This window comes from Orbicella franksi, chromosome 10, assembly GCF_964199315.1.
Source record: "Orbicella franksi chromosome 10, jaOrbFran1.1, whole genome shotgun sequence".
In the NCBI taxonomy this organism is placed as follows: domain Eukaryota; kingdom Metazoa; phylum Cnidaria; class Anthozoa; order Scleractinia; family Merulinidae; genus Orbicella; species Orbicella franksi.
The window spans coordinates 30,863,732-30,888,519 of NC_138154.1; the positions used below are offsets into that span (position 1 = coordinate 30,863,732).

General features: G+C 37.8%; 3 protein-coding genes across 3 annotated transcripts in view; 2 read left to right on the forward strand and 1 right to left on the reverse strand.

The window, feature by feature from the left end:
• The window catches only part of LOC145499510 (pre-mRNA-splicing factor RBM22-like), an 8,039-nt gene extending 2,852 nt beyond the window's left edge, over positions 1 to 5,187 (forward strand). The window contains exons 5-9 of the mRNA XM_081479028.1: positions 78 to 178; positions 833 to 1,005; positions 3,340 to 3,540; positions 3,697 to 3,935; positions 4,559 to 5,187. Coding sequence (XP_081335154.1) covers positions 78 to 178; positions 833 to 1,005; positions 3,340 to 3,540; positions 3,697 to 3,935; positions 4,559 to 4,971 — 1,127 coding nt within the window. The 3' untranslated portion in view covers positions 4,972 to 5,187. The remainder of the gene's footprint in view (positions 1 to 77; positions 179 to 832; positions 1,006 to 3,339; positions 3,541 to 3,696; positions 3,936 to 4,558) is intronic.
• A 1,702-nt stretch (positions 5,188 to 6,889) lies between these two features.
• On the reverse strand, positions 6,890 to 17,633 carry LOC145499508 (calcium uptake protein 1, mitochondrial-like). The gene is made up of 12 exons (XM_081479027.1): positions 17,487 to 17,633; positions 16,792 to 17,455; positions 15,228 to 15,390; positions 14,375 to 14,412; positions 13,541 to 13,661; positions 13,339 to 13,421; positions 12,631 to 12,828; positions 11,828 to 11,968; positions 11,138 to 11,246; positions 8,904 to 8,993; positions 7,979 to 8,049; positions 6,890 to 7,117 (listed from the first exon to the last, which is right to left on the reverse strand). The coding sequence occupies exons 2-12, from the start codon at positions 17,191 to 17,193 to the stop codon at positions 7,010 to 7,012; spliced, it is 1,524 nt and encodes a 507-aa protein (XP_081335153.1). The 5' UTR covers positions 17,194 to 17,455; positions 17,487 to 17,633; the 3' UTR covers positions 6,890 to 7,009.
• A 23-nt stretch (positions 17,634 to 17,656) lies between these two features.
• On the forward strand, positions 17,657 to 24,305 carry LOC145499513 (calcium uniporter protein, mitochondrial-like). The gene is made up of 6 exons (XM_081479033.1): positions 17,657 to 17,842; positions 18,044 to 18,119; positions 19,189 to 19,467; positions 20,172 to 20,263; positions 23,097 to 23,369; positions 23,838 to 24,305. Exons 1-6 carry the CDS (start codon positions 17,789 to 17,791, stop codon positions 24,060 to 24,062), a joined length of 999 nt encoding a protein of 332 aa, XP_081335159.1. The 5' UTR covers positions 17,657 to 17,788; the 3' UTR covers positions 24,063 to 24,305.
• Positions 24,306 to 24,788: the final 483 nt, after the last annotated feature.

Consider the following 24,788-nt stretch of genomic DNA (forward strand, 5'->3'; position numbering starts at 1 on the left):
TATTTTCTGTAATCTGTTTTAAGGCAAGAGAGAGGACAAATAAAGATTGTTGTTGCTGTAATTTATGTTGTCTCCAGGTTTGCCAGTACAAGTCAGGGACCATGCCCTTGGAATGAAAGATGATGTACCAAAATCTGATGTTAACAAAGAATTTTACACTCAGAATGTGGAGAAAGAGGTCAGGAATGCAATTGTCTATCAACTTTATTGGTCACAAAATTACAATATAATTAAAAGAAGAAAAGGACCAATGGGAATTGCGCAAACGGGAAAATAAAGTTACCCATGCGAGGCGCAACCCTAGAAGCTAGTAAGAATGGTGATAGAAAATCTTAAATTTGATAAAAATTACAATAAAATCTAATAATTACTTATAGTTAAAAATTATAATTAAATCTAATTAATTACAATAGTTTAAAACAAGATGCGGATAATATTAGTCACAGAAAATTAAGAGCGGTGGCAAGGGCAGTTACAGAAGAGGAACCGGGAGCAGGGCATGTCAATATCATAGGTAGTGTCCAGTAAAGTAAAATAAGTGGCGTGCAAAAAATATTTGAATAAACTTGGGCTAGAAAATTTGTCTTGAGGGGCGAGATTACAGAAAGTGTTCCAGGGTTTTACAATTCTATTGAAAAAAGAAGCTTGAAAAGTTGCGGTTTTACAGTAAGCAGGTTTTAGTACGAGGGTGGGGTTCTTAGAGCAGGACCGGCCATGTGTGGTAAAAGTTCAGTTCAGCCTCCAAGTTCAGTTCAGCCTCCAAGTTCAGTTCCTCTCTGTATAATTTCCTGTACTTCACTTTAACTTGTGCATGATGTTGTGTTTGTTGCAGTTGGCTAATTCAGATGGCACGACCCCTGGTGGAACACTTGGTAAAGCCAATGCACCCAGTGATTTGTTGCTGAAACTAGCCAGGACCACACCCTACTACAAGAGGAACAGGCCTCACATCTGCTCATTCTGGGTAAAGGGCGAGTGCAAGCGTGGTGATGAATGCCCTTACAGGTCTGTGTTAAACATTGTCAGTTAGACTAATTGGATTATTTGAGGGGTCACTTTTTGTCTACAGGGAAACAGCATGCCACATGCTAAATTCTCCCACTGACAGTATATCAAAGATACAGTATGAATGAATGGTTGACAAGGGGTAGTCAAGTTGACTACCACCTACTATGAAAATGTAGGAATATGTAAGTTGTCATCTTGTTTTAATATATACTGTAAAGGGCAACAGCAAAACCTACAATTCTAGGTATTTTTAAACCAAAAATCAAGATTAATTTTCCCTTTCCAGGACAACATCCATGCAATTGTGTTCTGTCAGTAAATACTGTGTTTAGTCTAAAGAGCTCCCCCCCTGATTACTTGCCACCTGTGAATAAGGGCTGTATCTGGAATGTGGTGCTTATTTGGAATTATTTAGTTCCAGAGCATTGCTAAGTTGAAAAGTTTTTCCAGGAGTGGATTGATTTGGACCTCAAAGTTGTTATTTTGTTCTTAGACTTCCTATGCTATTGTTATCATTTTTTTACAAAACAAAGAAACAGAGACTATTCAGTAGCACTATAATTTTGTTTTGGAAATTATCAAATTTGAAATAAGTCCAGTCCCTGAATATATGGCTCCCCCTTGAATAAACACTGCAAAGTTTTAGGGTTTAGGGTTAACATTGACAAGTGGAAAAATTGAACAATTGCTGCAGCACTCTTTTGAGTAAATACAGTAGGCAGTGATTTGCAGAAATTCAATAAAACGTGCTCAGTGTCTACTAAACATTAATAATAAGATTGATTCCAGATTTCTATAGTGCGAAAGCTGATGAGAGAGAGAGGGCCAAATTTCCTTCAAATTAATGCTTTCAGTCTATTCTTTTTTCTTTTTAACCATACTATATATTTTATTAAACTTAAATTATATTTGTTCAATTGAAAAAGCAATTTGCTGACACTAATTTGTGTGTTCCATCTTATTGATTCATATTATTTATTTTTTTAAAAGGGGAATTTCCATGGGCAATCCTAGTTCTAGTTTTATACCTTAGTTTTAGTCTCACGTTTTTAGCTTTTACTACATCTGTATTTTAGACATGTAATGTATATTTTAGACTTTTATTTTTTAGAGGACCCTCCTGAAGACCCCCTCTAGGTGATTGGTGACCTCCTCTTAAAATATTAATTTATTATTATTATTATTATTATTAATATTATTATTATCATTATCATTATCATTATTATTATCGTCCTCACATAATGTTTGCTTAGAGTCCTTAGGGCCGAGACCAAACCATGGTCCTGGGGCACTAGGGGATAGCCAGTTTTTAGCTTGATAGCACCCTCCTCAAAATGTGTGCTGTACCTAGCAAGGTTATCTTTTGTAGTTCACTGATGCTTAATTGCCCGGGAATTCTTCCAAGATAAGTTTCTAGTCCCTTTTTGATAGCTCCAAGTGCCCCAATGATAGCTGGTATCGTTTCCATTCTCATGTCCCACATTCGGCTTGTTTCAATTTCCAAGTCCTTATACTTGGATAGTTTTTCAGTGACTTTCACGGATGTGTTTCTGTCTGATGGTACTGCCATGTCAATAAATTTACAGGTTTTCGTTTTGTGGTCTTTAATCACTATATCGGGTCTGTTGGCTGTTATTTTCCTGTCTGTGTGTATTGGCATGTCCCATAATATCGTGACATCCTCGTTTTCTGTAACTGTTTCTGGCTCATGGTCATACCACTTTTCTGATGTCTTTATATTATAGTTGTGACAGACTTTCCAATGTATATATGCGGCTGCTTTATCGTGTCTGGGATAGCTAAGGTGTTGATTGCCTCAAATCTATTGGCAGCATTGAGCTCCATTTTTAGGACCATCCTTACTCTGCGGTAGTATTCCTTCCTCACTTTTTCTTTCATCTTTGCATGCTGTATACCATCACCTTCATCCATGCCAAGGTATTTATGTGTGTTCTCTTGGTCTAGTTCCTTGATAAAAGTGTCAATGTCAAGTTGTAGATCGGAAGTTTCTGTCAACTTTCCTCTTTTGAATGTGGCTTTAGCGCATTTGTCCAGCCCGAATTCCATCTTGATATCATTGCTGAATGTCTTTACAATATTGAGCAGGCCAGTTTGCTGGCCTACTCCATGCCCTTTATTATTATTATTATTATTATTATTATTATTATTATTTTATTATTATTATTATTATTATTATTATTATTATTATCATCATTATTATCAGCTCATAGGCCCTCAACAGAAATACTAGATAGTTTATATAGATGAATGAAAACTTATTTAGGTAGCTCAGCTGTCAGAGTTCTTGTTCATTGTGAAGTTCTTTTCCAGACATGACATGCCTACTGATCCTAATGACCCTCTGGCAGACCAGAACATTAAAGATAGATATTATGGGATGAGTGATCCAGTAGCAGCACGTCTACTTAAACAGGCTTCTACCATGCCGACCCTGGAGCCTCCCTCTGACAAGTCCATCACTACACTGTATGTTGGAGGATTAGAGGGAAAAGTGGAAGAAAGTGATTTAAGGTGAGCAAATGAGACCATTCTTAGCAGGTGCAAAACATTTACGTTTATTATGAATACATGACAAAGACAGCTGATAGAGCCCATAACTAAAACACTATGCCACTAAAATCAGTGGTATAGTTGCAAGTCACATATGAGCTTTATTTCTTCTTCCAGGGATTATTTCTATCAGTTTGGTGAGCTTCGATCTATATCAATGGTTCCACGACAGAACTGTGCATTTGTCTGCTTTACCTCAAGAGCAGCAGCAGAAACAGCAGCAGAGCGCTCCTTTGGCAAACTGATACTGAAAGGACGGAGAATGAAAATTATGTGGGGCAAGTCTCAAGGGCAGCAACCAGCCCCAGGAAAACAAGGAGGCACTTCACTGGCTCCAGTACCAGGATTACCAGGAGGTGAGTTTTTTCAATCTACACATACTCTATGAACTAAAATGACCGATTTAAATGTAAACTAAACGTTGCTATGGTAGCTCAGATCTTGGTAAACATAATGTCATTTGAAATTTTCATCTTTCTCTCGCACACCAGTAATGTTCGATTTTCTGTTGGATTGATAATGGCAGTGCTTTGGTCGCTCAAAGTTGAACAGTATTGTACTCAAAAATCCGATTTAGCCACCTTAAATCACTCTCTGACAGCAAAGGAATCGAACTGCCATTTTTCACATAATGTGGTTGCAATTACACACAAGCAGAATATTCACAGTTAAACACATTTAGAAGGTATTACAGGAGCAGACCATTATTTGTAGGCAGTTATTTGCAGGTCACATGGTGGATTCTTGGGCAACAAAAGAGAAAAAGTGCATTAACTGATAACATTAGTTACTCTTCATAAATAATTCTCCTATTAGCCACATCCAATGATAAGAATGCTACTTTAGCCCGAGACTTAAATAAAGGTGGAATTGGATGGCTTTCATTTGTATTAGTTTTGGTTGCCATCTGACACATAACTTATTAAGAAATTTAAGACATCCTGTTATATTAAATCTGTTTTCTGTGTTCCTCTTTCAGCGCTCCCGCTGCCTCCCACAGAAGAAAAAAGCCCAACAAATTTCTTCAACCTTGCTCCACCATCCAATGCAGCATCATCTGGTGCCCCTCCTGTTCCACTTACTTTACCACCTCCCCCTGGACAGGTTCCAGGTATGCCCCCTCCACCCATGGGGCATCCATTACCTCCACCAGCAGGAGGATTCCCTCCCCCTCCTCCTTTTGGACATCCACCATTCAGACCACCGCCAATGCCTTTTTATGGGGCACCACCTCCTCCCCGTATGCCTCCACCTTCAAGGCATGTCATGCCTCGCCCTCCACCTGGTCCTCCACCAATACACTACCCCTCTCAGGATCCTCATAGACTGGGTGCAGGAAAGGGTGGGGAAGGAGGTCCCCATCCACCAGCCCCTGCAGCTGCCAGTTCCTAGTCTATCAAAATTGTCTCACCTGGAATATGGTGTTTTTAGAAATAATACACTTGAAGTTTCTATATTGAAAACCCTAAAATCTGACCCGTCTTTAAACTGATGAGAGAGGCTTTCTGGTTGCTGGAGGAATGCAAGATATAGCTATATGGAATAACATCACAGTTTTTATAAAAGTTTACTTTTTTTATGGCTTCAACTGTATGTATTCAAGAAGTAATGTATGTGCTATTGTAGACCTTCATTGCTATATCTACCATGGTTCATTTTGCACACTGTTCCTTTTAATTTACAAATTAAAGCAGCTTTCCAGCCACTTTAAGAATTGTTTAGATTTCTCTGTTTTCGTACAGCCTGTCACCTTAGCTGTTTGAAAGGCAAACTTGGGTACCACTGCAGGGAACCTAACTAATTGGCTAACAAGACATGCTGATTGAGCTGTAGTCATCATAGATATTGAGGAACTGCAGTTAAATTAAGGGGAAAAATTAACTCTACTCCAGGACAGCTGTTAAAGGAAAATGGCTAGGCTTCCTGGGAGCTGAAGATACCCTCATCAAACGACTCAGAGTTACCCACTCCCTGCCCTGTCTAGTCTCCCGTTTTGGGATTGTGTTCAGTTCTCTTACGATTCTATTCGTGCATTCAACCATTGAATAAAAATACGGGACAACCCAAGGGACAACCAAAAGGTGCCCGCTAGATGACCTCATCAGGACATGCAAAAGGTGCCTGCGGCAGCTGGTTATTAGTGGTTTTAATTGAAGTATTTTGCTGACAACAATTTCGGACTTTAAAAACTGGCAGTATGCAGTTGAAACAACATGATCTACATCATAAGCGAGCACATCGTGGGACAAACGATTATACTTTATTAACAAAAAATTACCACCTCCAAGGACAGGGCTAATGTGGCTCCTTTCTAAATATTTTTATAGTATTTATTATTTTGGTTTATTTACAATGCCTGATAAAGGAGGTGGGCGGAGGCGTGATGGCCTCATGGTTTAATAGTGCGCTTGACTCTGGAGTGAGCGGTCCAAGTTTGAGCCCTGGCCAGGGACATTGCGTTGTGTTCTTGGTCAAGACACTTAAGTCTCATAGTGCTTCTCTCCACCCAGGTGTATAAATGGGTTCCAACGAATTTAATGCTGGAGGTAACCCTTCGATGGACTAGCATCCCATCCAAGGGAGAACAGAAATACTCCTACTTTCTTCATGCTACTGAAACCAGGATAAACTCTAGCCTGATGAGCCACTTGGCTCATATGCAGACTTAATCTACCTTACCTACCTATAAATGCAAGGTGTATACCAATTTAGTCCTAGGAAGTTTTCAACTTTAAATAACGTTCCGACTTCCAAAAGAAATTTTATTAAGGATTGTGCAGAAAAGAATCTCATCAGACATCTCAGGCAGATGTTCTTAGCAGTCAGTAAGAGCATCTACCCAGGAGGCTATCTTAGATGCTGTTTCACTGAAACTGTACAGTCTGAAAACATAACTGTACTTGCCCAAATTTGTCGTTAATTTCTGATTTAAGCAGCACAATGTTGCCTTAATGTTTTCCTTTTTTTTACAGACGAGTTTTACACCAGGTCTACGCTTACTAACACTTCTTGATTAAAGTTTCTTATAGACCCTATTCATAAATGGCTGCCAATTAAAAATTCGTTTGCGTTAAAATTAGAGTTGATAATTCAAAAGAATTGTTACTCAAACGAGGTTAGTTGAACTAATTTTAATGCATACAAAAGAATTTTTAATTGGCAGCCATTTATGAAAAAGGTCTACATCGCAGCTTTATTCCAGATTTACGAAGCGGGAATAAAAAAATTTTCAATCCTGAGCAGGAATTCGAGGGATGGGGCTCAACCCAAAATGCCTTTCGAGGGAGGGATACGAAGAATTTCCGGAACAATGCATTGAATAGGGACGTTATGGCTGACAGCTGGACACTGGGACCTCTCTCTCAAGAGCTAATCATATATTAATAATTTAAAATTGGCAAACATGGTTATCATTGTATGGTATCATTGTTCATTCATTAGATGCTGCTATTCCTTTAGGATGCAGTGTTGTGTAAGTGAAATGTTTTCCACAGTGCCAAATGGCTTGCAGGAGTCTGCTGAATCCTGTGTCCTTAGGCTAAAAATTAAGAAACAGAGTTTGTTACTTAAACCTTACACAAAGCAAAAAGTGAAAAATATAGACTGTAGTAACTTGCAATACATGATTGTGACCATCATACAAGCATATCTGTTATCTCATGAACTGAAGAACAACAAATAACCAAAACTGTGAGAATTGAAAGCAGAGACTGATTCACGGAGTGCCTTTAAATTGCCATTTTTACCCCTTGACCATCTTGCTGGTCACCATGGCCAGTCCAGGAGAAAAATGATCCCTCATATTCTACACTTACTAGCATAAGATTGATTCCTAATAGGAGGTGCAGTGCACTGGACTCCATGTTTTAGACCCTGGCCGGGGTCACTATGTTCTGTTCTTGGGCAAGAACCTACTAAGGGATATAAATCAGAGGTGGATCCAGACCTTGAGCTAAGGGGGGAGGGGGAGGGGGGGGGTTTGCTTGCCCTGTCGGCTTTTCTTTCTTCTTGACCAATACAGCAGTACTGTTAGATAACATTAGACCAATACAACAGTACTAACTAGCCGAGAACAAGGTCTTTACGGGAAAATCTCAAACCGAGACCTTGCCATATTGACCGAGTGATAGCAAGGTCAATAGGTTAAGGCTGAGGTTTTAGATTGTCCCATAAAGACTGAATGTTTGAGGTTAATAATTAGTTTATTATATGGCTTTTTGTTTGGTTTTCACAGGCCTGTAAACAGCCTGTGGGCATTTTGGAATGATAATGCCTTAGTATAAGCCAACCAGGGTGCATGTTATATTGGCTACAAACACAAGTCATATTAAAATGTTAGATAACATTTGACCAATACAACAGTACTGTTAACTTTTCTTAGAAAACCTTTCTCTATTACATTTTCTAATCCTCTGACAAGCTGATTCTTCATGACAACAATAAATTCTCTGTGACTTAGAACTCCATCATCTGAATGGATAGAAAAGTAGAAAACCACTTTTATTAACAATGAGTGCTTGAAAATTATGTATCACGTACCCATTATATTTGCTTCATTCGGATGAAAATACTATTTACAGGGCTAAGTCTTGGTTTGTGCATCTTGAAAAGATTGGCCTAAATTTTTCAAGTTTGTCGTTTGTGATCCCCATCAGTCGTCTCCATCCTTAACCTTTACGGTTTATTTTTATCTCTGGTGTTCTTCTGTCTTAGTAAACTACTAATTTCAGAGGTTATTTTGTACGTGGCCACAATAACTTAAAATATTGTGACTGAGCTCCTTTCAAATAAAGTCATCATCATTCAGCCTAATGATGACTTGACTTTTAAGTAATTTAAATTATAATCTTTAGCCTTCCACAGTAGCCATTTGTGCCATATATCATTGGAGATAATAATAAAAGCTAGCTTGCTGCATGGGTAACAAGTGACAAAGAAATAATTAAAGAAAACTTAAAATGTCTAGAGGTGTACATAATAGCTTTTAGAACTTTTACTTGTTGATTAAGAAAAAGACCCAAAATAATTAAAAAAATAGAATGTAATGAAAACCTTCATGAAATGAGAAAATACAGTTGAAACATTACTGACAGCTTTCTTTTTGCAACCACCATTGACACCATGATATTTTAGCTAGACTGTGCACTGATTATTAACAAACCTACAATGAAAACTTCCTCTTTTCTATGCTTAGTAACTTCTGCCCTACCCTGTGAGCAGAGGTCCCTTTTGCCCGAGTCTAAAAACTTATCTTAATAGATAAGACATCCATTTTATCCATGCAACGATTCTTATCAATATGCAAGTTAAATTTGTAGGCTTACCATTTTCATCAAACATCTTGTATACAACATCAACCACATTATCGCGTAAGTTTACATCAGTCACAGTCTTAGCAACTTGCTTGAATGTAGCTGCAAGCAGGGGAAACAACAACAACAAAGCAGTGAGCCTGTGTATCACTGACCTCAACCCCACAGGACAACATGCAAATCAAGTGGTGAAAGAAAAAAATTAACTCAAGTATTGGGAAGGCATTGCCCTGAATTTAGAAGATGAAATAATCCCTTCTAATTGAATAAAAATAAATAATTTTACATCAAAATTCTTTTTTTCTTTGCTTACATGCTTATAGCTTCAGGACATTTCAAGTATGCTTTCATGAGATACATTTATGTTTTGAGATGAATAATGTGACAATCACTGCTATGCATTCCTGCTGAATCACAACAGATGAAGTGTGAAGAAATTCAAACTTAAGCTGATAGTGTAGGATTGATTTTCATGTTCTCAAGAAAGGTGTCCTTTACGTTAAAGACATGATAGTGTGCTTGTATGCTCTTCAAACAAATTTCTCATATTTTTCTGATGCCAACAAAAACTTTTGTACTTCTTTTACATTGTTTTAATATAGTTTTCCATTGCTCAAGCAAAACACCTTGAGCTTTTTGTAATAGCAAGAGTTATAGATCTAGAGAGGTGTTCAATTGAGTGTCGAAAGTAATCAGGCATACATGTACACGTACATGTACATACATACAGTAACATACATATGTAATGTTGGTCTTCATCCTCTTCAATTACACACATGCATGTAAATACAGTAATGTATGTGTGTAATTACTTAGGTTTTGATTTTGGTTTTATTATGGTTTGAGATTGGCTGAGTAGTCTAATTGGTAAGTTATTGGTTTGGTTTTGGTTTTACGACAATCAATTGGAAACCTCTTGAAGTTGTTAAAATAGCTATGACTATGATTTCAAAACAAAAAAGAAATAATCAGTATATTTGTTGGACAAAAGTACTCAATATATTTGTTGGACAAGACCACTATTGAGCAATGTGTCTGTGAAAAAGATAACTGGATGGTAATTGATTAACAAGGTCAAATTAAATCAAGACAAGACTGAAGTTGTTCTTATCAGCTTCAGATATCATCCTAAGCCCACTTTAGAGTCTGTTCAAATTGGCAATGTAACGGTTGTACCATCATCCTTGGCAGGTAATCTTGGTGTTATTTTAAACAATTGTTTAAACCTTGAGGAACACATAAAATCAATTTGCAAGTCCTTCCATTATCTCATAAGAAATATCATCAAAATTAGAAGGTACAATGATGAAGAGAGTGCCAAAATTGGTGTTCATGCCTTTATTACTTCGAAATTAGGTAACTGGAACTCACTGCTATGTGTATATGGCCTTGCTCAGTATCTACTTTCAAGATTACAATCTGTCCAAAATACAGCATCTTGAATTGTTACATGTACTAGGAAATTTGATCATATGACCCCTATCCTACAAAAGCTCCACTGACTACCTGTCCGTAACGGTACAGTTTATAAAATTATTTTACTGGTCTGCAAAGCTCTCAATAGAGCAGAGCCTTGCAACATCAGTGACTTACTTAATTATCACACCTCTCAACAGACACTAAGATCGCCTTCTAAACACCTTCTGGCTGCCCCGAAAGCAAGACTTAAGACATGTGGTGAGAGAACGTTTGCTGTGGCAGCACCAAGACCATGGAACTCAATCCCGCTCTAACTAAGATCTAGTTCTTCAATTAACAGTTTTAAAACACATTTAAAACAAGCTTTTTAACTCTCTTAATTCTTAGGTGATACATATGTTTAAGTATCTTAACTAAGTTATTCCTATTATTATTACTAATATTATTATTATCATTATCGTTATTATTATCATTATTACTATCATCATTATCATTATCATTATCATCATCGTTTTTTCCCCTTCTTTTAGCTTTTTAAAAACTTTTAATGTAAAGCACATTGGACAATTAGTGGATTTGGCCCTATACAAATATCATTATTATTATTAATAAAGTTTATCATAACTGTACAAGCCAGGGATGCTCTAATTCTTTTTCCAGCCGCCAAAATTGTGATTTCTATCAAAGTAGTCAGAGCTCTAACTCCCTGTAGCAGAATATACTCCCTCCCCTCAGCACCAGTAACAGCCCTGTCTTTGGAGCTTGTAATCACAAGGCAACAGTTGGGTGTTACTCCCCAGAAATGGACAGTAAAAGTAATGATATACCTGGATCAATGGGCTTGCCTGCAGCATTGTGGAAACTTAAAGCCAACTCAGCTTCAGAAATGTTCCTCATAAAACGAAAGAAATCCAAATAGTCTTTGAATGTTATTCCCTAGCAAGCAGTAATTAAGAAAACAATGAACATGGAATGACGCTGTTTATGACTACATAAAAATAATTTGAAAGCCATTTTAATTTAAAGAATTATCTTTCATCCAGTCTCAAGAGTAACCTGAATTTCAGTACAAATTAAACATAAAATCAATAATTTTTTTGGATATTTCTTAAATGATAATTGTAGATAATCGTTGGATGTTGTCCTTCAGTAGCATTTTGAATGAAAGTGGTAAAAGTTCAAGTGAGGCCTTACTCTACTGTAAAATGATGTTAAAATCTTTTAAAAAATCCAAGCTTTTGCCGATCTACGGCATCATGATGCCGTAGATCGGCGAAAGCTTGAATTTTTTAAAAGATTTTAACATCATTTTACAGTAGTGTAAGGCCTCACTTGAACGTTTACCACTTTCGATAATTGTAGAGTTACTTACATGTAAAAAGAGTTACTTAAAAAGTGACTTAAAAACATTTGCCAAAACCCAATCAGCCTGTTTTTTCTGGCCAATTCTGGTCAAATGGGAAATAATCACAACAAGTAACTGACTTGTTTGTTTCTTCTTTCTGGACAGGCCTTACCTGAGAATTTTCTTTAAAATGTTTCTTTACTTTTCTCAGAATTTTCTGCTTCTTCTTCTCATGAAAACTAGAGTAAGTTAGAAGCATGTCTGCAAAGTCCCGTTCTGTAATCTGACCATCTTTAGGGTCATAAGAATTGAACTGAAAATTAACAAAACAAGTTAATGTCTACTGTAAACTGTTGCATACCATGTCATTCTGGGAGAGTCATATTAAATTTATTACAATTTTATGCCAAGTAACTAACAATGACAAATAATAATAATAGTAATTTAATTAATTAAAGCCAAAAGGATGATTAGTAGATAAGCATACACTGACCCCATATAAAAATAAATCAGTACCTTATAATTATAACAAAAATAGCTAAGTTAAAAACTGCCTCACAAAGTGGAGATTGGTTGCTTAAGACATCGCTTCCACTATTACTGCTCTAAGATGGAGACCTCTCCCATGACTGGTAAATCCCGGCAACCTAGTGGGCCCTGTCACACTGATAAAACGGTGGGAAAGAGAGAGGGAGGGAGGAGGGGCAGCCTATGAGAAGAGCCCCAATGCTCAAGAGAATTGTAATGCTCAAGAACACGCTGACTAATTGCAAATCGTTACAACACCCTTTGGCACAGCATTCGGAATCTGGTGCATGCACATATCTAAACGCTGCTGAAAGCAAAGGCAAGACTAGATGTGCTCCTTGTTGTTAACTCTGTTAAATTGCATTTAACTGCATTAATTTAAAAAATACCATTGACTATTAACTTATTTAAAACCACACTGCACATGTTGTTATCAACTATACCTACCTCCAGGTACATTACTTCTTGTTGCAGATTTTTTTGGAACTGAATGAACCTTTGCACAGTGAGCCTCTTCTCTAAATATTTTCCAAAGAAGTATTCCTTGATGCCGCTGTTCACATGAGCAGAAAGGACACTGCCAGTCACAGCATGATCACGATGCCGCAGTCCAGTTGGTGTCATGCTGAAAAGGATATTCTGAACCTGAAAATTATAAAACATACTTGGGCATTAAAGACCTTTCTAATTTGCAGAGAAAACTGTACACAGGAAACCTCCATAATTTAACTTTTTCTATCAGAAGGTTATGCAGTCTGAGTAAAAAATGGTCCCACATGGTCTTGACTTGACTTTTAACTGAATGGGACCTATCCTTGCAGTCAGCTCTCAACTTGTAGTAATTTGCAGAACCCTTCTAAAGGCTTAGGCTTATAAAAAGGCCAGGATAGAAGAAGACCAGTGGTAAGCACTTGAAACTAAAAAATGTTTGTTTATTTTATCAACACCAGAGTCATCAGATGAGCTTAGCAACTTTGGGATTTATTATAAAATGGACTTACAAGTGACTATATTAGCCTGGGATCTCAGTGCCAACTCATACATAACTAGCTCTTGGTTTTAAATGTTCTGAGCAAATCAGAATTTCCTAAACTGCACGTCTTATGAATTGGACTTAACTTAAGTTACAGTAATTAAAGAATAGTTTTCACTCACCTTTTCAAACTCATCAGGTGACACTTCACCATCTCCATTCAAATCAAACATTTGAAATGCAATTTCAAACATTCTTGGTGGGACTAAAAATAGAACCACAACCAGTATCTGCTCACTAGGCACTCACTATGAATCTAAGGACTATCAATTGGCAAACAACAACACAACAATCATACAAATGTAGGATATGAGTGCACCTTACGTGATAAAACTGTGAGAAGAAAGATATAGTCAGAAAATGAAATGAGCCCAAATTCTCCCATCTTCAAGAAAACACTGTCTTGTCCCAAGTGTTCAGAAAAATGGCCTTTGTACTTGTGTTTCTGAAAGAGACAGATAGATGGACAACCTTTAATTAAACACAATGAGCTTACAAGCTGAAAGCTTGTGGGGTGGTGTAAGGAGATTTATAGTTAAAATAAAACATAAAATCATAATTTATTCTTATATACAAAATCTTGAGTCAAGGCTACTTTGATGTTAAAATTAAAGAAATTGATAAGTGAATAGATGGTGAATTTTAAGCGCAGTAATGGAATGTGAAATGTGAATTAATCAACTTGACACGAACATGGGGTAAAGAGAAAATCTGAGTCCCTGACAGAAATTGAACTCATGACCTCCGGGACACTGGGCGGGTGCTCTATCCATTGAGTTGACAGTGCTGATCCTAGCAGTACGCAGGACACCGATGCACCGGAGGTCATGGGTTCGATTTCTGTCTGGGACTCAGATTTTCTCTTCGTCCCATGCTCATGTCATGTTGATCAATTCACCTTTCACAATTAAAGAAATTATATTACAAAGTAAAAGTTTTTCACAATTTTATATATACAAAGGTGTCAGATCTAAGACTGGTAAAAATGATTACAGGTGCTTGATTTTGGCTTTCTGATGAGAACGTTTGTGGCGTGCGTCGTTATGAAAATCTAGTGTTCTTTTGAGTGAGGCCTAAAAAATAAAACCGGCTTTACAACCCACAAATTAAGGTCATTTTCAGATTAAAAAACTTAATATAAATTGTGTCACATGTTACCTCTGGGTTGAATCTCTCATGTTCATCAAGTCCTAACCCTGAAAAACACAATTAAATCAAATAAAATATAAAACAAACATCAAGTGTTACTTGATCATCCATACAGAGCAACAAAGTTTCAAGTATGACCTGATCCTGACCAATTAAACGGCACAACTGAATTTGGCAAATAATTTGTAGTATTACCAATGCTTTCCAGTAGAATACCAATTCTTTTAAACTCTGAGCAGATTTCTTCAAACTCCCAATATCTCAAATGAAAACTCGCTTTCCTGGAATTTTTTTCATTGTAATTTAGGATGTTAGCACAGTATTTTTGATGAACTTGTAGGTGTTTGGAAATGTAGTAAAACACTGTCTTGAGTTCTATCTATCATGAGGTCTCAATTGAAATAAAACGTACGGAGAAAGTTCAAGAGAATTGTAAAAATTTATGTTATTTAAGATAAGATAATAATGACCATTATTAACAAAAACTAAAATTCAAAACATCTGTTTGAATTTACAATGAAAAGGCGTTATAGAAAGAGAGGTAAAATAAATACCATGTGATAAAATCTAAGTAGAAATTAGGGAAGGGTTTAAAATCAAGAGGGCAATTAAATAAAGAATAAAGTTGTGGCCCCTCTCACGAGTCTGACATGTGCAGGTAGGACAACCCAAACAGTGTCACAGTTATGATTTCCTTTGTTTAAACTTGATGAGTTATTAATAGTTTGGGAGGTGGGATTCTACTGTTAGAGCTAACTGTCAAACAGTTCACAAGCATTTTACTCATTGAAAAATAATGTCATGTTACTCCACCATCAATAAGTGGACTGTACTAGATACAAGCAGACCAGTCTTTCTTTACCAGCTGGTTGCATTTTCCCTGGGGTTAATGATCTCACAAAATCTTCTGGCGTCATAAACACTTCATTGTCTTCTCCAACATGCACAACTTTTAGAGTTGCAAAGTATCTGAACACCTTGTCTGGAGTACTGTACTGTCTGATTCGATTCTCATATTCAATTATCTGAAGAATAAAACAACAGCAATAAAAAAATAACTCTGATTGAGATTGACATGTTATGGTTTTGCCATAATCTGAAAATAAACCATAATAATGAATTCTTCACACGCACATCTGTAGTTGGCAGTTAGACTTTTGTTTTTTGAGTGGTGGTTAGCAGTTAGTGGTAAGTGATATGTGGTTAGGTTTTAGTTTTTTGCAAGAGTGCTCTGTTCCAGTATTCCTGGTTTCAAATGAATACATTAAATTTGTTTTCATCTCATTTACAAAAATCTTTTGTCGCACCCTTGGTCACAGAGTAATATTCATAATTTGAGCAAGCAATTTTAACCCCAGTGCATGCATGTGTAAAAGGTGCATTGATTTGCCAATGAAAGAAGCAAATTATTCAATATACAATATTATAAATGAGACTGGAGAGTTGCACACTGCTACTCCGGCCTGAGCTTCTTCTGGTGAAGAAAGGAACTAGCAAAGAACGAGGTAAAGCCCAAACTGTTTCTGTTAGTTGTTTTTGTTCTTGTTATTTTGTTGACAATTGTAAAAAGACAACAATCAAACTCACAACTTTTTTTCTTCATAGATTTTAATTGATTGCTGCCGATTGATATTGATTATTGGTTTATCGATTGACCATGTCTGGGGAAATGGTAACTCATTCATGGACACGGTAAAAGAGTGTCCCTGTATCTACAAACGGCTGGCAAATCCCTATTCAAAGATCAGAATATAAAGGCCAATGTGTGGTGAACGATTTCAGAGTTCCTTGATCTGGAAGAATCCAAGTGTAAGCAAAAATAAGAAGGCATAGGGACAACTTTTTTTGAGGTACATCAAGAAAGCAGTTGGAAAAAGTGGTTCTGGTAGAGATGACATTCCATTAAAGCCGAAATACGAACACTTGAGGTGGCATGCAATCTTTATTAAAACAACACCTACTTTGAGCAACGTGGGAAATCTGGGACGGTCAGTATAACAGTGAAATCACCAATTGTCGGGGATTTGCCCACATGAAAACCAGCTGTGATGCAGGGTTCCAGATAAGTTTTAAAGGTAGGGTGCTAATAGGGAATACCAACAGGTCAATTTCCACTGCTCCCGCCAAATCATGATAATTTTATTAGAAATTTGTCGGATCGAGTAGCTGATCTTGTTAAGTTTTTGACCCGAGACCCCTCACTTATCTGGAACTCTGTGTTAAATATGGCCTTCACATCCAGACAAAAATAACAAAAATGGTTATACTTCCACATTTCAGATTAATGAAAAAACTGGGAGTGGTGAATCTATTTTTTGTAAAAAAAAAAAAAAATACAGCCATCACTCAAGATTTTGGCCACCGTTTCAAGTGAGCTTATATCTGGAACAAGTTAAAATTCCAGTCTTTTTTAAATATTTTCTCACCCTTCTTTCCCTGAATCCCTGTTTATGGTTTTTTCTTTTCCCGTCTGTTTCTTCGTTGCCCTCTTCCTGATTTTCAACCATGTTGTTTTCACTCATCAAATCAATGGAAGGAGTTTTACTGTCTGCCTTTGCATCAGTAAGTCTTCTGAACAGGAAATAAAGTGAACCAATGAGTCCCACAGATGATCCGATGACTAGACCTACGAGACGCTTTTCTCTACGAATGCGTTCTTCTCTACTCTGTTCTTGTTTCGTTCTTTCATTTCCCGCAGTTGAGCTTGAGAATCTTGCAGATTTGAAATTCCGTAACAAACGCCCACTACCAAAATAATTCATAGTGTAAGGCTTGTTTGCTGTTGCCAGTTTGTTAAAGACACCCCGAAAAACTATAAGCCTTGCCATTTAAGTGATAGATAAGTTGAATTCTTTCACTCTTTGTTGACTGACGAATACAACTTCATCTGCAGATCTATGCTGCTTTCCTTCGACCGCCAAACAGAACGGAACAAGAACGGAATCCAGGAGGAATCAAAATGGCGGCTTTTACATAAGACCGCTGGCCGGAATAAATGTGAAACTGTCAAAAGTTAATTTTTTTGTTGCAAAAAGTTCATTTTTGCTATGTTTTTTTAACAATTTAAGAGTGCTTTCGCTCTCGTTGTAGCTTCATCCCAGCATAGTTAGTAACTACTAACTATGATCCCAGGAGCTAAAGTTCATAACAAAATTTGAGACACTTTAAATCCCCACGGGAGAGGGGTCTAGGAACTCTTTGCGATTTTGTAAATTTTGCATCACACCGAAGCACGCCCCTTCCTTTTGATTTGAGATACAAATTCGAAATCTTGGAGGGATTAAAGGATCATCATACGTGAGGAGAGACTACCTACAAGAGAAAAAAAACAACAATGTTTTGGGTCTTTTTCTTTGGGGAGAAAGGTCCCAGCCTACCCCTCCCATAACTCTACGCATATTGTTTGGAGAGCGAGCGTCTAACATGGCGGGCATTCCAAGGGTTTGTCAATCTTCGATCGCTGTCTTTGGTTTTAAGGTAATGTTTAAATCAGTTCATGTTACTGCTGTGAGTATTTCGTCCAGCTATCTTTCGTTGCAATTTATTTTTTACCGGACAGATTTGGAGAAATAAATGTAACTTGAGCTCGCTTTATGAACAACAAATGCAAGTTATTTATAAACGCCAGTGTGTTCTACTTTTCACATTATTTTGAACACCTGTTTATATTATTTTCAGGGAGCGCGTCAAGGAAATATAATTTTGAATAGGATATCAAAGCACTGGATCTTTGTCTCTTCGCGATGTAGAAAAGGTAAGGGTTGAATGACTTCCGTTCGCCATTTGCCGCGGGCGCTGTGTAGCTTATAGAACTTTCGAAGTTAAGCTTATAACATTTCAGATATTTGTAGCTGTTTGTGATAAATGCTGAACAAGTTGCCTTTCTGGAAAGAAAATTAACACAAACTATTCTTGCGCTCGTTTATTTCTGCATTTAAAATCTATGCTTCCTCTTAAAATATAATTTAAATTACAATGATCTAGTGCATGTTACATACAGTCAAGCTTATTAGCTTCAGTTTATAACCAGGCTTATGTAAGCTTAAATGCAATTCATGTATTTGACTTGACAATTTGCCGTACGTTTTTCACTCGTATTCAAACAAGTGATATACCTTTCTACTTTACATTAATTTGAGTATCCACTCATATTACCACCATATTGTCTGACTGACGCAGTCCTATTAATCAAACAATATGTGAAGGGAGGTTCTCCAGCCCTACACGAGTCAATCAACAATCATTTAATGCACACAATTCAAATTCACTGTGACACATACTGTCTCAACTTACAGCTAAATCAAACTCAATAAAGTTGGTATGATAAAATACTTATTGACAGGGGCAGGCTGGCGTACATCTATTTGTAGACCTTCAATTTTCAGTGCTAAGGTGCATCATATATATGCAGTAGGAAGTGCAAGAGACTAGACTGAGTGGGACGAGGGTTGATTAACCCCTGGGTAAACAAGAAGGAAGGAGTGCACACCACCTTCCCCCTAGGGATTTTTCTTTTAATTTTTAAAGGATAATTTACTATGTGATGCTGAAATGTTCAGTAGCAATTTATTAATCTCTCGTCTGCCTCATATTTTCTATGTCATTTGATATTGCCTGTGTGTGTCAACCTTAGTGATAACTAGTTACATAACAAATATGTGCTCTTGATCAATGAGGGGAGAGACATGGGAAGGTTTGTGTTATTGTGATTTTGGCAATTTTCTGCAAGATATTTTGGTAGTTTAATTTATTCTTGATTTTCAGTCAGCAATCAATCAGTTAAAATATTATTAAACTAAACTAAAAATGTTTGACATCAACAGACAATGTTGCCGTGACATTTAAAAGTGGTTTCCCAGTCATTTCTGTGCCATTGCCATCAAGGAGAGAAAGATGCGAATTTACTTTGCGTCCATTAAGTCACACTGTGAAAGATTTCCTTAAAGATATACAAGAGGAAGATAAGGGGATTGAAAGAGCCATGGTTTACAATGAAGATGGGTCGAGGATTTCTGGCAGCACTGGGGTTGATGTGTTACTGCAGTCAAATTTTAAGCTTGTGTTAAATGAAGACTCGTATCTTGTCTTAGTGCCTGATGAGAGTAAGTGTTGTTGAAAACTACAACAGTACTGGAATTTTTTATTACAAACAGACAACTTGATCATTATAGATACCTAGACAGCCTGGTGGTACCTCAACTTCTATTAACTTCCTCTTCACTGTAGTTTAATTCTTCAAACTGCTCTTGCAAAGCCCTCTATACACCATAAATATATTCATTTTCAATTGGTACTGTAGAGTTCGGAGTCTGTGACAGGAAAGCTACATGTAGGATCAGTTGCCAGCCAATTTGTGTGTTTGAGTTCCACACAACTCCCACAACAGCTAGAATTACAGGCACATCAGACACATGCTTTAGCAATGTAAGGGCTAAAACATACTATTTAAAAGTAATGGAACAATGTTCAGTGCGTTAACTGTAGCTTAAGAGTCTGTATTTAGTGGATGTTTGTGAAGAGTTGTTCCACCCCAGATGGGGTTTTACTTTGGTTGAAAAAAGTAATCTTATGATATTAATATATGATTATCCAGCCCATTACCTCCAGGGGATTCTGCTTGAAAGTCAAATCAAAGTCAATATATGAATGAATGATTACAGCTAATTCAGATGCCCCACCTCACTGGCCTGCTTCCTAGTGTTTTCAAGTGAAGTCGACCCCAGTCCTCCCTAGTCCTCTCAAATCTGCATCCAATGATTCAGCTGGCATGGAGTTGTTAAATTATGTTTGTTAATTGTTGTTCCAGGTAAGCCTCCCATTGATGACTTCAGGACAGTTGCACATGTGAAAACCTTAGTTCATCAAATGTATAGTGCCATGAACATAGAGCAACATCAGGTATGAGAAAAATATTCTTTTGCCTTACGTACCATGATTCTTGCAGCTTGTGGCAGCTCCATTTGCCTCGTAGTTTTGTTTCTATGTTCATATTAGTACAAGAAAGAGACTACGTACTCTTAATAAAACACTTAGCTATTTATCAACGGGAAGTTGACAAAGGTGAATTAACTGCCATAAATTTACCTTTATCAACTCAGTTCAAGTTTATAAACAGCAAAGTGTTTCACCTGCTGCCAACACAGACTAACTTTCTCTTCAGTGAAACTAATATACCGTTAATCCCGGTCCTGGGGGGTGGGGGGGTACTCCCAGAAAAGTTGGGTGGTGGGGTGCGGCCCGCTTCCCAAAATCCTTACCCTATTTATGACCAAAACCTGCGATATTTCCTACCCTATTTATGACCTGAGTGACCAAAACTTCGAAACCCTATTTATGACCTGACCCTTAAATCAAAACCCTATTTCAGACCTGCGTTATAATTAGTTCCCTAGTTCAGACCAATGTTAAATTACCGTAAACATAATTTGTGAAGGGTTTTTGTTGATTTTCTTTTTGATAATGATGAAAAAGTGGCTTCTTCTTAAACACATACCCATATCAAGGCTAGAGTGCAAAAACCATACCCTATTTATGACCAAAATGGCCAAAATCAGCTAAAATCGATACCCTATTTATGACCAAAATGGCTGAAAAACCATACCCTTTGGGGCTGCACATACCTATATAGCCCATATAAGGGAGTACCTTCCCTCCGGGATCCTGGTCAACCTTCTGAACAGATGTCAGTCATTTCGCCTACAAGTTGATTCGCCTACATCAAAGTTGTTTCGCCTGCACGACCAAAGTCATTTCACCCACAATCTGAGTCAATTCGCCTACGTCAAAAGCCGAGCACCAGTGTCTGAAGGGCCATCAAGCAGAGTTCCATACCCATGTAGGAAAGAAAACAAAACCCATGTGTTGATTTTCTCATGGTTATCATGGCTAGCAGTATTGCTCATGGGCACATACGCACAACACGACAACGATGACAGAGTTGCGCAAGATGGTGGCCATACTCCAGCTAATAGGTTGACAGAGACATGCACGTGTCCCTCTTTGACATTGGACACCCATGTTATGGTCCAATGAGACCTGTCAAAACAAGGTATCCACTGACCAGTATCATGTGACCATATCGTGGGCTCAAGTTTAGAGTTTATCGAGGTCACATGTTTTTTTTAAAGTTGACCGCTGACCAAGTGCTGGTTTTTGATTGGTCCGCGGGCTCATGTCAGGTTAACTTGTCGGCCAGGTTGTTCAGAAGCTAATGCTAACCCAAGATTATAAAAGTTAACCAAAGTATAATTGTTCTTGTATACAAATGTTTTTCACTGCTTTTGTTTTGTGTATTTTGAGGACCCTGAGATTATTCAAACTCAAAACAGAAGGCCAAACAACAGAAACGGAAAACTTCACCGTAAAGTTATAAAACTCCAATCAAAATACTCGCTTATCCTGGGTTAGCTTAATCGGGCTTTGGACTACCCGGCCCAGGAGCTCCGCTTTTAGGCTTGGCTAAATGTATATATTATATTTTGCGAAGATAGATTAACATCACTGCCCCCAAGGGGCAGAGGAGTCGTATTTGACCGTATTTCCAGTTAAATTCGCCGTAAAATTGTGGTGCGAATCGATTTGTTGGTGATTTAAAAGATTTCAACAGACGCGTAACACGATGCATGTCGATTCTTTGTCGTAGAACTGCAGATTTTTTGTCGGGATCAAATCGGGTTAAACTTTGTCCGGCCATCAGCTTGCCGCACACTAGCCGATTTTTTGTGGCGACTAACCGCGTTGAGGCTTGGCGCCTATTTCACTGACGTGACTCTTGTGACATTTCCTATTGGTCGAGGCGCGCGCGAGCCCCGACAAATTGTCTTGGTCCACCGCACACCAGCCGACAAGGCCCGACAAGACGTTTTGAGATTTAGCACTGTCAGATATCGCCCGTCAAACCTCGATCTTGCCGCAGACTTGTCTGAATTCACCGCACACTAGCCGACAAGTGAAGATTTTTCGTCGGCCGATAAAAAATCGGCTAGTGTGCGCCGACCTCAAGGGAAACGAAAATTGGTTCGAAAAATCAAAAAGGGAAGAATTTTATACAGTTTAGTTAAGTAGGCACACACACATATCATTTCAAGTTGAAGGTGTAGTTTAATTCTCTGTTCTTTTGGTACCTGTCGAGTTCCTGTTGGGGATATTCAAGTTTATTAGCTCGTTTGTTGAGACAGAGCGTTCAGCATAGCCGCGCCGTCGCTGTGAAATACTCTTCCAAAAACATTACTATAATTATTGTAGGTTTATTTGTCAAGTTTTAGATAAGTATTGATAAAATAACTGAGCTACTACGCGCGCTCTCATTGGTCGATAGGTGTGTTTAGATGAGAGTATGTAAACACGGTTGTGACGTTTTAGATTCGCGCGTATTTTTGAGAATTATTTTATAAAAGCAATAGAGCAGTTTTTCTAGAAAGTTATGCAAACCCTCGACTACGTCTCAGGTTTGCATAACTGTCCCGAATTTCCCAACCCTCCTCGTGTTTAGATGAGGCTGTGTAAACACGGAGATAGTGCTCTATTGCTTAATTAGTATTTAGTAATAGGTGTCTAGTGTAGGCGAATTTACTTCCAATGTAGGCGAATCGACTCAGATCGTGTAGGCGAAACGACTTGTAGGCGACACGACCGGCTGCCTGCCTAACGGTCGCATTAATCTAGATAAGACGTGTAGGGTTGCTTTAACATCCAGCTGTCCTCAAACTTAACTTGATGTTCTTACTTTAAGCTGGAAAAAGAACGTTATCTTATGCAAGAGTGGGAAAAGTTACAATTGGAACTCAAGCCACTGGAAGATCTTAAAGCAGAAATTGATCGAAAGTCAGCGCAGAGAACCAATTTTGTAGTGTGGGGTGGGCTGGGGTATATGGCGTTGCAGTTTGGTTTGCTGGCTCGTCTTACTTGGTGGGAGTACTCATGGGATATCATGGAACCGGTCACGTATTTTGTGGGATATGGAACAGCTATGGCTTGCTATGCGTACTTTGTGTTGACCAGGCAGGTGAGTTTGGTCCGATCATTCCGCCAAGTTTAGTTTGAAATGAAGCCTTGCTCTCTAGTAAGCAGTTATCTAGTAACAGAGATATGATAAATAGCATTATAACTTAAAAATAGAAAGCACTTCCCGTTTTTGTTTGAGTTGTGGAAACCTGGTGGAATGGCTTTCTTCACCGCCCGTACATATTTTGAGATTTCCTCAACTTTAAGGAAGACAAATAAAATGTTCACACGTTAAATGTTTTTGTCTATACGTGTCTTGTGTGTATATGTCTATGACGCAGCATTTGCTGGGTTTGGGGAGAATATTAATAACTTTGCTTCTAATTGCTTCGAGTCAGGTTTTACACCGCAAATTATTGATAGATAATGTTTGGACAGTTTGTTGTATTTTTTTTTTTTTGGGGGGGGGGGGGGGGGTCTTGTCTTTCTTGTTCAGCATGATCTCAAAGAAAAATCTTTTATTTTTCAGGAATTCTTATATCCAGATGCCCGAGATAGGCAGTTTCTTCTGTTTTTCCACAAACTTTCCAAGAGGAAGATTTTTGATATCAAAAGATACAACGAAATCAAAGATGCCATCAGCAAAATTGAAGGAAATTTGCAAGTTCTGCGAAGCCCGCTGTTTCTACACCTTCCAGAAAATGCTCGAACCGAGCTATTAGGGAATGTCGCTGACAAAGACGATGAAAAATAACTTGACTGAAATGAACTCAGAAGTAATGTGTGTGGTGTTGAAAAAGCTATCTAGAGAAATGAATGGACATTAAAATAACGCAATGATGTATATAGCCTTATAAATATGTTATTTACCTGTCTGTCAGTCGTTGCAAATCCTAATTGTCTAATCTTTAAGTCGTGCTCGTGTTGTATTTTTGTGCTGGTGGGATTGTTAATGTAATGGCACGTGCACAAGAAGATTACAGAATGGACAAAGAAATCGAGTTCACCCAAGTTGTAGTCGTACCCCCCTCCCGTGTTAGTCAGATGCACGAGACTGAACGCCCATGTCAAGGTGGTTAGCCACGTCCTTCAGGGTCTTTCAGCACTTTCCCGCAGTTACGGTTTGACGGTACGACCACTCGATACCAGTCTCTAATCAGATATTGTTATTACACAAACGCTCAAATGAACAAGCTGCGGTCATCCTCATGCAAGGCATGATATCTTACCATAACAACAGTACAACCAGTTAAAAACACCCTTAATTTGAAAGGGCTGTTTAGTCAAAAACGAGTGCGGTGTCATTTTTTTTTATTAAAAAGTAACGGATGATATCCGGAGGGCTGTGTTCTGGTGATGAAATCATGAACAGAAATAACAATATTGGGCGTGGTTGCACCACTCTAGGTAGACACGTCTTCCCTAGCAAAATGTTCCTTGACAAAATTAGCAAGGGTTTCAATTTCTCTACGTACATCGC